Below are 12,323 nucleotides of genomic sequence, written 5' to 3'. Positions count from 1 at the left end.
AGCGCCAGGGTCCCAGGTTCAATTCCCAGCTGGGTCACTGTCTATGCAGAGTCTGCACGTTCTCCCCGTGTCTGCGTGGGTTTCCTCTGGGTGCTCCGGTTTCCTCCCACAAGTCCCGAAAGAAGTGCTCAGACCACAAGACATAGAAGCAGAATTAGGCCACTTGGCCCATCGAGTCTGCTCCACCATTCAATCAGGCTGATATTTTTCTCATCCCCATTCTCCTGCCTTCTCTCCATAACCCAGGTCCCCTTATTGATGAAAAACCTATCTATCTCTGTCTTAAAGACACTCAGTGATTTAGGTGAATTGGACATTCTGAATTCTCCCTCCATGTAGCCAAACAGGCGCCGGAATGTGGCGACGAGGGGATTTTCACAGTAACTTCAGTGCAGTGACAATAAACAGTAAACTACTTGTGACACTAATAAAGATTATTACCTAGACTGTGGGGCAGGACTGGATTGAGTGTAACCGATTGTTGGATATTTGAAGTCTGGAGCCCGGTGGGATTCTGCTTGCCCTGGCGAAGCTAATCTCCAATGGCTGGGACAGGACTGGTGCGATCGGTGTCTATTTCAAACATGATTGTAACTTTTAAAAATAATATGCAACAAGTGTTGCATCAGTATTCCGTTGTCAGCGAGTCAGACAGACCGAAATAAAAACTCTGTCATGAATCAGAAGTCACGGTCACTGTCTGGAACCTTTATTTTCAAAGGAACAAAACCTGGTGGAATCTGTTCACTTCGATTATTAAAAAAATATAAAAAGAATTATATTACAGAAAGCGAATAAAGCACAGCTCAATAGTAAAAAGCACAAACTATATAAAATAAAAAAGAGCTTTGTTTGGAAATAACTTTACTGTGTCAATCTAGTGTAAAATCTAGTGAAGCAGGAAATATAAAAACGTTTCACATTTACATTCACAGTAGAAAGGGGTATTTTGGTGTCTGTGAACCAACAGCTGGTTCTATCAGACAGCACAGTGAATCTGCTTTCCTGTCTTAACAGACTGTTCCCGCGGGTTCCTGCTCCGATGTGGGTCAATGATCACTCACTCTGCTGTCTTCGATACTGCCCTAATAACGGAATCTGACCTAAATCTTAGCAACTGCTGGACAATGCAGAGGGCTCTGCCTGTGCTTTCCCCGTACTCCAATACTCTTTCCTCCCAGTACCACCCCATCAAATGTTTCTGACAGCTGAGCTCTGTGCAAACAGACTCCGGTCTCGTCTACAACACAAGTACAACAGAGAATGCTCAAAGAATTTAACTTTTCTGCTGTTTAAATTCTTTGTTATAAAGTTGCATTGGTTACTTTGCAATAGATGAAAAAGTCGAGAGAAGTTAAGGCTTAATGATTTGGGGATGAAATATATCTCATGTAGGTGTGAACTATAGAATCCATAGAACTGTGAACAAATTTTTGTAAGCGGATACTGCTTGTGAGATGTATATATTTTAATGAACTATATCACAAGTTTATGTATTAGACCTGACAGGAAAGGCTCAGAGGAAACCTGATTGCAGTCTTCATTATGAAGTTCATTAGGTCTGTATAGAAAATTGAGATGGATTTGAAAAGGTTTATTTTTACTGCATCATCCATGTGCTGGATGTGAACTACAGTACAATGTGCTGTCAACATTTACAGGGTCATCCAAAGCTTCTAATCTTAACAGGCTACATCTGAGTGAATGTCACTGTAAGTGTACTCACAACCTGCCCAATATTAATGGTTTCAGGATTCTCAAAGACTGTCCACTAGCAATATTACTGGATATTTGAAAGCTTCCAGTAAAACCTGTCAAGTATAGAAACACATTGGAAGTAACTGGGGTTCCCCAGGGCAATTGTGGGGCATAGTCTGTGCAATGACTGTGCTGACGTCAGACCCACGGTTAGATGGCCATTGCTGCAAGGCTTGAACGTGGGGCCAAGAACAAGAGCTACAGCAGAAATGAGTGCAAGAGTTGGGAATCCAAAACCAGATTACCCAATCACAGGGGCATTAAACATTGATGGGGCGCCATTCCTAGTGTTACACTGTAATTAACATCAACAAAAGGAATACTTCACCTGCAATCTGAGGGTTACTGTACCAACTCACACGTCAGATTGGTCAGGCTGATGCTGCTCAGATGCAGTGTTAATGTGCACAGGTTAACTGGGACTCCTGAACAATGGCATCAGGCAATTGGAAAGGAGTTACTTCCTGAATTTCTCATTTACTTGTGTGAACATGGGAAATAAAAGTGCTTTGTCAGTACGGCCTGAGATCTGAGATTGCTATCTTCCCTCCAACACACAGCCACGCAGTCTAAAATCTTACGTATTTTGTATCTTACAACAACACTGTGTAAAAATTATAATGATGAAAATCAGAAAAGAAATACTAAAAATTAAAATGAAGCCACTAAGGATGGAATGTGAAGAATGGGATTGAAATAAAAGCTGTTAAAGCTGGAATCCTAAAAGGTTTGTACAAATTCAGAACTAAACCATTACATGAATTTTTTGCAGGAATGAATATGTAATGTAGTTGAAGGTAGTTGGAAGGAATGCCCATTCTTGCTGCGCACACAGCATGTGGGGTTTCCTCACAGTAACTTAGCTAGAGCAATAAAGGAACAAGTCAAAACTTGACATAGCATCAACTTTGCAACAGACACCTGTGAAGCTACTGTTTTGTTCTGTTCCAATCTCCATACAATATGAAAGCAGTGTTAAAAGGCAGGTGGAAGCTATTTACAAAAGCTGAAAGAATGCAACAAGAAAGGCAATGCCATATGTCTGCCTGAGGTACTGCTCCAATGCACAATCCAATTGGGGAACATGGTCCTTCAACGTGGATGGAATTAAATGTCACTTCCTCTTGTAACCTGCATTTGATGATTTGCATCCATTTGACAGGAACCTCGGAGATGAACCATCTTCAAACTACAGCAACTGTTTTTGAGTGTCAGGTGGCACTGGAATAAACTCTTATCAGGATCGGGAATGAATTCTGAATTCACATTTGTAACTATCTGGTGGAACAGCTTCAGTTAATGGAGTCAAGAAAAAAAATAGTCTTTTCAGAGACAGCAGTTACAAAGCAGCTGGAACAGCAGAGAGGTGCCTGACTACATCTATCCAGAATCCCACTAACTTCCAGAACAAATGACACCTTGTTACAGGGCACAGAAAGATCCTGATTAAATACCAGAGGAAACAATGAAGTACACCGCTCACAATTTTAATGGAGATGCTGGCCGGCAGGCATGGTGGGATGGATCACCGGACTGTCCTTCAGTTATTGACAGAGGAGGGGGATTTAGATGAGGGTCGCACCTCAATCTGGTGCCTGTTGCTTCACAGAAAGTCGGAGAATATTGAAGATTAAGTGTTCTAATTGGTGAAGTTCATTGTTCTCTGAGGAGGTATTTGTGCAATGTTCAGATCGAATCTCTGTGCCTGGGAGGTGGACCTTGCTCAAGGTGCAGTCACTCCATGTTGAGCATTGCTGCATATAAGTTACTGGATGAGTTCATTACTGCTACAATGTAATGTCTCCAAGTGATTCAGGTTATTGTTCAACAAATGAAATGTCCTTTACCTGAGTGCAGATTTCAGATGTGTGCTCAGTAAGGCACGCAGCGTTAAGTATGAAAGCAAAGCACGAGACCTACAAATATTTTTCTTCTTTTTTGATTCCCGAATATAACACCTCGGCAGCTCATTTCCTGCAGTAACGATGCTCCCCTCTTGCTATATGTGAGGAGAACTCATACCTGTCCTGACTCTGGTACCCACACACATTACATTCAAAAGGATTACGAAAACCATGGCAGCCCATATGTATAGTGAACATCACATAATCCAGGTACAGTACTCGACAGTGATCACATTTGAATACTCTGACCTGTTCGCCCTCATTAGTGATCACTTTCAACATCTCGCGACCCAATCCCCCTGTTTTGATGATGTCAAACGGTTTGCGACCCTCTTTGACAGCAGGGACCCCATTTCTGATTCGGGGCGCAATCATCTGGTGCTGCAGGTAGGTCTGATTGTGTCGCTCCTCATGGTTACTCTCAGTGTCTGTGGAGTCCTGGCTTGGGGACGTGCCTCTTTCAGAGGACTTTGTTTTCAATTGGGAGCCTCTGTTCTCTGTGGCTGCTTCTCGCATATGGCCATTCGGGGGATCAGAACGTGTCAGTGACAGAGGGTAAAGGCTGCTGATAACGGACACCATCTCTGATGTGGGAGCAGGGGCTGTCTGGACGAGGGGTCGCAACGATTCTGCCCCCAGGTAAGAAATGGCATTGTTGATAGCCTGGTCCATAAAGCGGGTCTGCATCATTTCACCATCCTTGTCATAAGTTGGGGCTGAGACATACTGCAGGTCAGGGTAGCCGAGACAAAATTGCTTCTCACCTGCGTACAAAAAAAAGGGCAGATTTTAGGGCTCAGAGGAAGCATCACAAACTCAAATTCTGCATGAGCAGAAAAACTCCAGGGATATTCGGAGAGTTACTTAAATCCTGAGGATAATTGGTTTTACGGACAACATCACGTGAAATTTGTTGTAACGTGAGCTGGTTCACTTACTGAAGTGGCGTCTATTATCTGGATCAATACGAGGTGGGCTCTTTGAGGAGAGGCAGATCTGTAACTTATCCAGGGTCTGTAAACTCTCAGGCTGGTTATTCAACGTCACTCCCTCAACCACTGGGAAATATCTGGCAGCATTTATTCAGGGACTTGCCCTAAAGCCCAGTATGTGGGGAATATCCCATCGTCTGGATTCAGGATTCTGTGTTTTTACTGCAGGTGGGAATGAGTTCTTAAAAATGAGAGAAACTGTTTGTAATGTGGCTGTGAACTAATGATATCTGAAACTGAGACGGTCAGATTAGATATCAGCTATCAAAACCCTTGTTAATATTTTCTTAATGTTAATTTCCTGTTTTGTATTTATACCTCTCACAGTGTGAATTTTCCAAATGTCACTAATGGGGGGGGGGGGGTCTGCATTAACCCAATGTTCAACACTTATTAATTTGCTTCAACCTCAAATTTAAATCTTTTTGCCTCTATTATATTTTCTAAAGCAATGCCATAATTTCTTTGAAATACTATCCTCAGCATTAGATTCCAGTACAACTTACTCCTTACTACTGAAGGGGTAACTTTGTCATCCTCTGCTCCCACTATGGAGCTAGACTTGGAGGAATAGGTGTTAGAGAACATCACACTCGTTCTCTAACCTGCATCATTCCCCATTGCAAACCTGAGACTGCACAATGACCTTCTATTTTCCAAACTGTGGAGTTAATGGAGGTGACGGGGTCTCGGCTAGCAGCTGACAGGAGCTCCACTTCACCTCGTTTGTCTCTATTCTATTTTTATAAAACAGTGCTGCCATTTCTTTGAAATGCTATCCTCAGCTTTAGATTCCAGTCCAACTTACTCCTTACTACTGAAGGGGTAACTTTGTGAGCTTATGCTCCTAATAAACAGCTAGACTTGTAGGGAACTAATGAAATGAAAAGAAAATCGCTTATTGTCACAAGTAGTCTTCAATGAAGTTACTGTGAAAAGCCCCTAGTCGCCACATTCCGGCGCCTGTTCGGGGAGGCTGGTACGGGAATTGAACCGTGCTGCTGGCCTGCCTTAGTCTGCTTTAAAAGCCAGCGATTTAGCCCAGTGTGCTAAACCAGCCCCGAGGGTTATAGAATGTCACGGACAACGCCTGCCAAATTAAGTTCTACTCAAGCACTCGTCAGACCAGCAACATGGGGATTCTGGTTAGACACAGGCAACAGTCGGCCCGTCTTCTCTTGTTGTGGTACGGGGACCAATTTGCTGGGGCGTGACTGATGGCAAGTCCTCCGTTTCAACTGAAAACAGGTTTTTCGGGCACCGGGAATCTGCATGAGGTACTGAACAAATATCCCAAAGTGTTGCAGGAGGATCTGTGCAGGATAAAATGGGCCAATGCCCTGATCAACATGGATCCTTAGACTCAGCCCCGGTACTTTAGGGCAAAGCCTGTCCCCTGGGAATTATACGCTCTGTACAATTTGCAGGGTGGGCCGCACCTGCGTTGCCCGTAATGGAGCCCGGCAAATCAGTCCGACCCTGCGGTAAACAGAGCTTCACACCTGGACTGGTACCTGATGCCTCGAGTGGAAACTCAACAGGAGACAAGCCTATTTACAGGAGGAGCTGGATCCAGAGATGAGGACGAATTTATTCTCACAGTGGGGAGTGAATCTGTGGAATTCTTTACTCCAGAGAACTGTTGAGGTTGGGTCATTAAGATTGTTCAAGGCTGGCGGCATGGTGGCGCAGTGGCTAGCACTGCTGCCTCACGGCGCTGAGGTCCCAGGTTCGATCCCGGCTCTGAGTCACTGTCCGTGTGGAATTTGCACATTCTCCCCGTGTCTGCGTGGGTCTCACCCCCACAACCCAAAGATGTGAAGGGCAGGTGGATTGGTCACACTAAATTGCCCTTAATTGGGGAAAGAAATTAATTGAGTATGTTAAATTTATTTTTAAAAATATGGAGTCAAGAAATTCAACCAATATATTTATGAGAGACGCCTCTCTATTATAACTGACCACTGAGAATAAGTGAATCCCACCCATCACATCAGCCAGAATTCAGCGTTGGGCGTTTCTACTCACTGCGTATGAATATTTGTTCCCTCACCGCTCGGGTACACAGATTACCAATGCTGACGCTCTCAGTCCTCTACCATCGCCCACAAGTTCCCCATCCCCACTGGCGGTGGGTGAAGTGGTTGCAACTCTTAATTTTATGGATATCTTGCCAGTGACGGCCACTCAGGTGGGAGTATGGATGCAGCTTTTGAGCAGCAGAATGCAGAGGTCCCGCCCTGTAGCCCGACAGGCCTTTGTCCTTGAGCTCAGTGTGGAGGATGGTGCCATAAAGTCATCACGCCACAGGCCAGGAGTCCCTGCCAAAGGACAGACAGAGTGAGCCCCCCGGCAACTCTGAGATGAAGACATAACCACAGCTATGTCTGGTGGTCCAGCATCAATGGGGATATTAAAGGGATGGTATGCAGCTGTCTGGCATGCCAGGACCATCAGAAGGTCCCGCCAGCGGCCTTCCTTTATCCATGGGAATGGCTGGGATGCCCACTGGTGCGGCTGCACACAGACTTTGTGGGGCCATTCATGGCGTCCATGTTTCTTGTCTTCGTAGTTGTCCACTCAAAGTGGCTTGGCTTGTACAAGATGGCCTAGCTGACATTCAGGGCCACGGAAGAAAAGCTCCAGAGCTCGTTCAACGCCCACGGGATCCCTGAGGTGCTGGTGATGGACAATGGGATACCTTTCACGAGTGAGAAGTTTGCCACATTTACAAAAGGGAATAGCATCCCGCCTATAAAAGCCGGCCCCTACCATCCCTCATCCAACAGCGGAAACGGTGGTCCAGACTTTCAAAGGAAGCAAAAAATGGACACGCGACTGGTGCGGTTCCTTTATAACTAATGCCACATGTAACAACAGGAATCACTCCTGCTCAACTGCTGATGGGCCGAAGGCTTCGAATCCGGTTGAGTCTCACATTTCCGAACCTCGGCAGGAAAGTGGAGGTGCAGCAGGGGGCGTAGAAGCAGCACCATGACCGGTTTACTCAGGGGATGCATCTATGTCGCAACCGAGGCTCCCAGGTGTTGTGCTGGAGTGAACGGGACCGGTTCTCCGACAAAGTTAGGATTCAGGGAAGAGGTCAGCGGAAGTATTTGGACCACCTCAAGAGGCAGGAGCCTGCGCTACATGACGTCCAGCCAGAAGCTTTAACTTTGATGTCCTCTCTGTGCCAGGAACTGCCCCTCAGCCAGGGGACCCAGCCGTCTATATCCAAGTGACCGGTCCAGCAGGAGAAGGATGACTCCGGCTCGGAAATGGACATGGAAGTACCCATGCAGACGGACGACGTCATGTCCAGAACCAAGATCCTGGCGTTAACATTTCGGACGTTGGCCAGAAAGGGCCGGTCGAAAAATCGATATACGGTACCTGACCCAGAGCCGCTGCAAGCTGACGAACCGCCTCGAGCGAAGTGGCGCAGAGGCTGCTTCGCTGGGTGGGGGGGGGGCATGGAGATTGTCGATCTCCCTGTGGGACCCATGGAGTTCGAGCTTCCCAGGTAGAGGGTGGAACTCGTTAAAGACTACACATAAAAACCGGCCCAAACAGGGCCCGCAGTTGTTGGTTGTCCCAACAAGGACTGGATTGGGAGAGAGTTACTGCTCTGGACAGAGTTTGTACATAGTTCAATAAATCCTTGTTCCACTACGGATGTCTTCCTCAAGTTACTAAACCCCACCATAGAACAATTAGTTAGACAGCTGGACCCCTAGCAAAAGCAATTGATTATTCCCTTCCAAAGGCAAGAGCATAAATAGCTGACAGTAATCAGGATTAGGAATACAGTCGAGAAAAACAAATTCTCCAGTGCTGGGGCAATGGTAATCCCTATTCTGCAGAAGACAAAATCGAGGGAGACGGGGGTTGGACAGCAGATGGATTGATAATGAGAGTTTTTTCGAGGGAACAGGAAGTACTTATTGCAAATGGGGTAAAGCCTGTAATAAGGGTAGATTGCATATGGACTGTGGAAAGGGTGGGTCTGATAAACGGCATTATTCTCTTCCGGATTTGATGTTTACTGAAAGCCTGTCCTTACAGGAAAGGATCAAAGGTGATAAGAGAGAGAAGTCTGCAACATGGAAATCAATGTTTCATGAAACTGTTCCACATGTGACCACTTCTGCCTGGTGCAAGTGGAAATGTACAGTATTTTAAACTGAAATTCTCACCACATTCACCCCCTGTTTAATGTCTATTTCACACATTCTGGTGACCCAGAAACTGAGTGGGGCTTGTTTGAATATTCGGGAGACCTAACAGTGGAAACAGGTAGTTAATGTATTATTATCCACTGTTAAAAACTCTGCAATACAAGGTGATAAATTATTTTACATTTTTCATCACTGAATAAGACGTGTAATTGTGGTGCAATTGTTCAATGTGATGCTCTGTCTCCTGAGATTTTAGGAGGTGCAGTTTTGAAACAGTGAGCATGTTGAGTACTGGCATCGAGTTTAACACCTTAGAAAGTTGTTACCGGTGCATCATGATCTGAGTGAGCTCGATAAGATGATGTCAAGCGAGGGCGGGACGGTGGCCTAGTGGTTAGCACAACCGCCTCACGGCGCTGAGGTCCCAGGTTCGATCCCGGCTCTGGGTCACTGTCCATGAGGAGTTTGCACATTCTCCCCGTGTCTGCGTGGGTTTCGCCCCCACAACCCAAAAATGTGCAGAGTAGGTGGATTGGCCACGCTAAATTGCCCCTTAATTGGAAAAAATAATTGGGTAATCTAAATTTTAAAAAAATAAAGATGATGTCAAGCCAGGTTTATCCAACCTGTGCTCATCGTTTGAACCGTCAGCCTTTCTATCCACCTGGTGAATCTGCTCGGCACACCTTCCAAGGCAATGTAGTTTTGCTGGGATATGAATTGAATGGAGTACCCAATCCCAACAGGATCACAGGGGGATGTACAGACAGATCCTGCTTCCAACAGTACTCTTGTCCTTCAGTCAATACTTGACTAAGGAAGCCACAAAACAGCAGGTTCCAAGTGAAGGAGAGGAGCTGGGAACTAAATCAAAACACCATGTACTGCTGCTGGGAATGTGAACCCCATGGTATTCAGGTCCATCCTGTATACAATATGGAAGCTGTGAACAGTTCAGATGCACCAATGCACAGCTTTTGGAAGCCTTGATTCTGTACCAGAGCCACTGATATTAACAAACCCGCCTTCACTTGAAACTGAGAAAAGTGACTCACGATTAAATACTCATCAATATGATGTGAAGTGAGCTGATCCTGGGGCGGAGGATGTCACTCCTTCCCTCTCCTACTAAAACAAGCCTAATCCAAATGGTATTGTGGGTTTGGTCTAAATGAGTAAAACATACAGATATCTATCACAATGTTCTTACATTTACGGGTAACATAAATGTCAAGAGATCTCAAGCAGATGAAAGCGTTTGTTCAAATCATTTTGGTTGGATTCTTGTTACTTTCTCTCTTAATTTACAGAACACAGATAACAAGAGTTCAGAGAAACCGGTGTGAAAAAGCCTCCAGTGAACAGGAAAAGGACTCTGACACTTTGATCCACATGAACACTTCAGCTACAGTCAATGCAGCTTTGCTGAATCAATTTGAAAACCCTTTGCAAAGTATAATTTTTGTGGTAAATGGCTGGGAACAAAATGATATAAACTGGGAAACATTCAGAGAAAAAGTTCTTCTTTTAAAAAAAAATGTATTTCCTGTAAAGTGGAAACCTTTGGGGTTGTGATGTACAGATAGAGAACTCCTAGAAACTTTAAAAGGGTTAAAATACCACAGGCAGAGGTGTTATAAAGTTTAGTATTTTTATCTCTTGTAACTGCTGCTAACATGAAACTATAATATTATTGCTTTGATAGATCGGACAAGGGTAATTTTATTTGATGTGTTGAGTTAACCCGCACAATATTACAGATCAATTTTCAGCTGCAAAGAAAACTAAACTGCTACAATGTGAAATTTTGCAATCATACCTGTAGCTAAATCAGGCCTTGCACTTAATGTTCCCTGATCCAAGAGCCGGTGCAGACTCGATGGGCTGAATGGCCTCCTTCTGTACTGTAAATTCTATGATATGATGTCACACACAGCACTATTTGATTTTTCACTATTTAATTGAATGATTTAAAAGGCATTGATCCATATAAAGAAAATAGAACAGGCCAAAATGCAATAACTTCTGATAGATGAAGTTCACATGTAAACATATTGTAAACTGATATTACAATGTGCACTCGTCTGCACTACTTTTATACTAGTGTTAATCCAGTTAATTAGTAAAATTAGCACACAAGTACAAACTCTTAAGCGTTCGGCTTGGGTTTTGATTTGAAAAGTCTAACCTAAAGTCCCTAAATATTGATTTGATTCTCAGTGAATGCTCTAAACAGCAGAAAATCATAACCAAATACAAGTTGCTTCAATTCTTTTCCTAAAATGATTTGCGCCTAACATATGAATTGTAAAGCATTTTTATTTTTTTTTAAATCCTGCAGCTTAGAATTTCAAACATGACACTTGGTAACATGAGAAAAACATAGCTCAGAATATTAAAAACACAGAACACAATGGCACAAATTCAAGGGCTGAACTAACTTCTCAGTTTCCTATTAGACTGAAATGATGGGTGTTTTACACGAGGAATTGAACATTTAATATAATTCACTTCTGTTTATTCCAAATTTATTCTTTGACCATGCTTCATTTTAATGAGCATTTTAGTTAACATTCATTATAAAATCTGATTTATTTCAGTGGAACTTATCTTTTAGTTTAAAACTGGGATCCTAGTTATGAAACTGAACTGGTTAATCTTTCAGCAAAACTAACATATAAGTAATATGACGTTCTCAAATAACATCACAGCAACTGTATATCGAGCTCTGTATCCTTCAGATCCACAAAGGACCAAGAAAGTTAAATTTTACAGCAAAATGGTTATTACATTGTAGACAGCGTACAGGCAGACATGTCTGTATTTAAATGAAAACAATGCCTGGAGGATACTGTGTAACTATTTTTTTCAACAGTAACCTTTCTAAAATCCACCACAAAATTATCCCTCTTTTCTTGAAAGAACAAGTCACAAAAAACTTTAAAAACTCCAACCAAACGCAATCTTCAATTGCAAAAAAAGCTTCAACAGTCCAGCAATTGCTAACTCTAAAGCAGCTAGTTACCAGAGATCTATTTCTCTCAGGGTTTGTCATTGCTACAAGCAACACCAGAAAAAGCCACACTGCCATTTATGAAAATAAGAGCTCGATGCAAACACCAGAGTGTAAAAATCTTCAGCTTCATCTGCAGGAACTGGTGGGCGTCAGAAGCCAGCTTACTTACGATGACTAAAATAAAGTGTCTAAGTTCTTGGTCTTACCAATAAACTTTTGAGGCATTGAGCTTTTCCGTTTGGCAACATTACTAGCAAGCCTATCCAGGACCAGAGCTCTCTCGGATCCCATCTCTGTCTTTAGGCTGTGCTGTCGAACGTCTTCAGTCTCTGCTAAAAGAGAAAAAAAAAAATCAACAGAATAACATGAGGTTTCACCTCTGAACCAGGTGGAAGGAAGTTCTGACGTAACGACTGAGGATACTGACTCTGGCCAGTGGGGGCATGCAGAGAAACCTTGTGGTTACCAAAGTTAT

General features: G+C 43.6%; 1 protein-coding gene across 2 annotated transcripts in view; it reads right to left on the bottom strand.

Moving 5' to 3' along the window:
- Positions 1-687: 687 nt before the first annotated feature.
- The window catches only part of LOC119954227 (zinc finger protein Aiolos-like), a 39,196-nt gene continuing 27,560 nt past the window's right edge, over positions 688-12,323 (bottom strand). Inside the window, exons 2-3 of one of the 2 annotated variants that reach the window (XM_038779287.1) lie at positions 12,055-12,180; positions 688-4,426 (exon numbers count right to left, since the gene is read on the bottom strand). In XM_038779287.1, the coding sequence (XP_038635215.1) occupies positions 3,726-4,426; positions 12,055-12,139 (786 nt within the window). In that variant the 5' untranslated portion in view covers positions 12,140-12,180 and the 3' untranslated portion in view covers positions 688-3,725. The remainder of the gene's footprint in view (positions 4,427-12,054; positions 12,181-12,323) is intronic. The other variant, XM_038779288.1, reaches the window with a different exon arrangement.

Source organism: Scyliorhinus canicula, chromosome 19, assembly GCF_902713615.1.
Source record: "Scyliorhinus canicula chromosome 19, sScyCan1.1, whole genome shotgun sequence".
Classification (NCBI taxonomy): Eukaryota; Metazoa; Chordata; class Chondrichthyes; order Carcharhiniformes; family Scyliorhinidae; genus Scyliorhinus; species Scyliorhinus canicula.
This window is presented reverse-complemented; position numbering and strand designations above follow the sequence as displayed.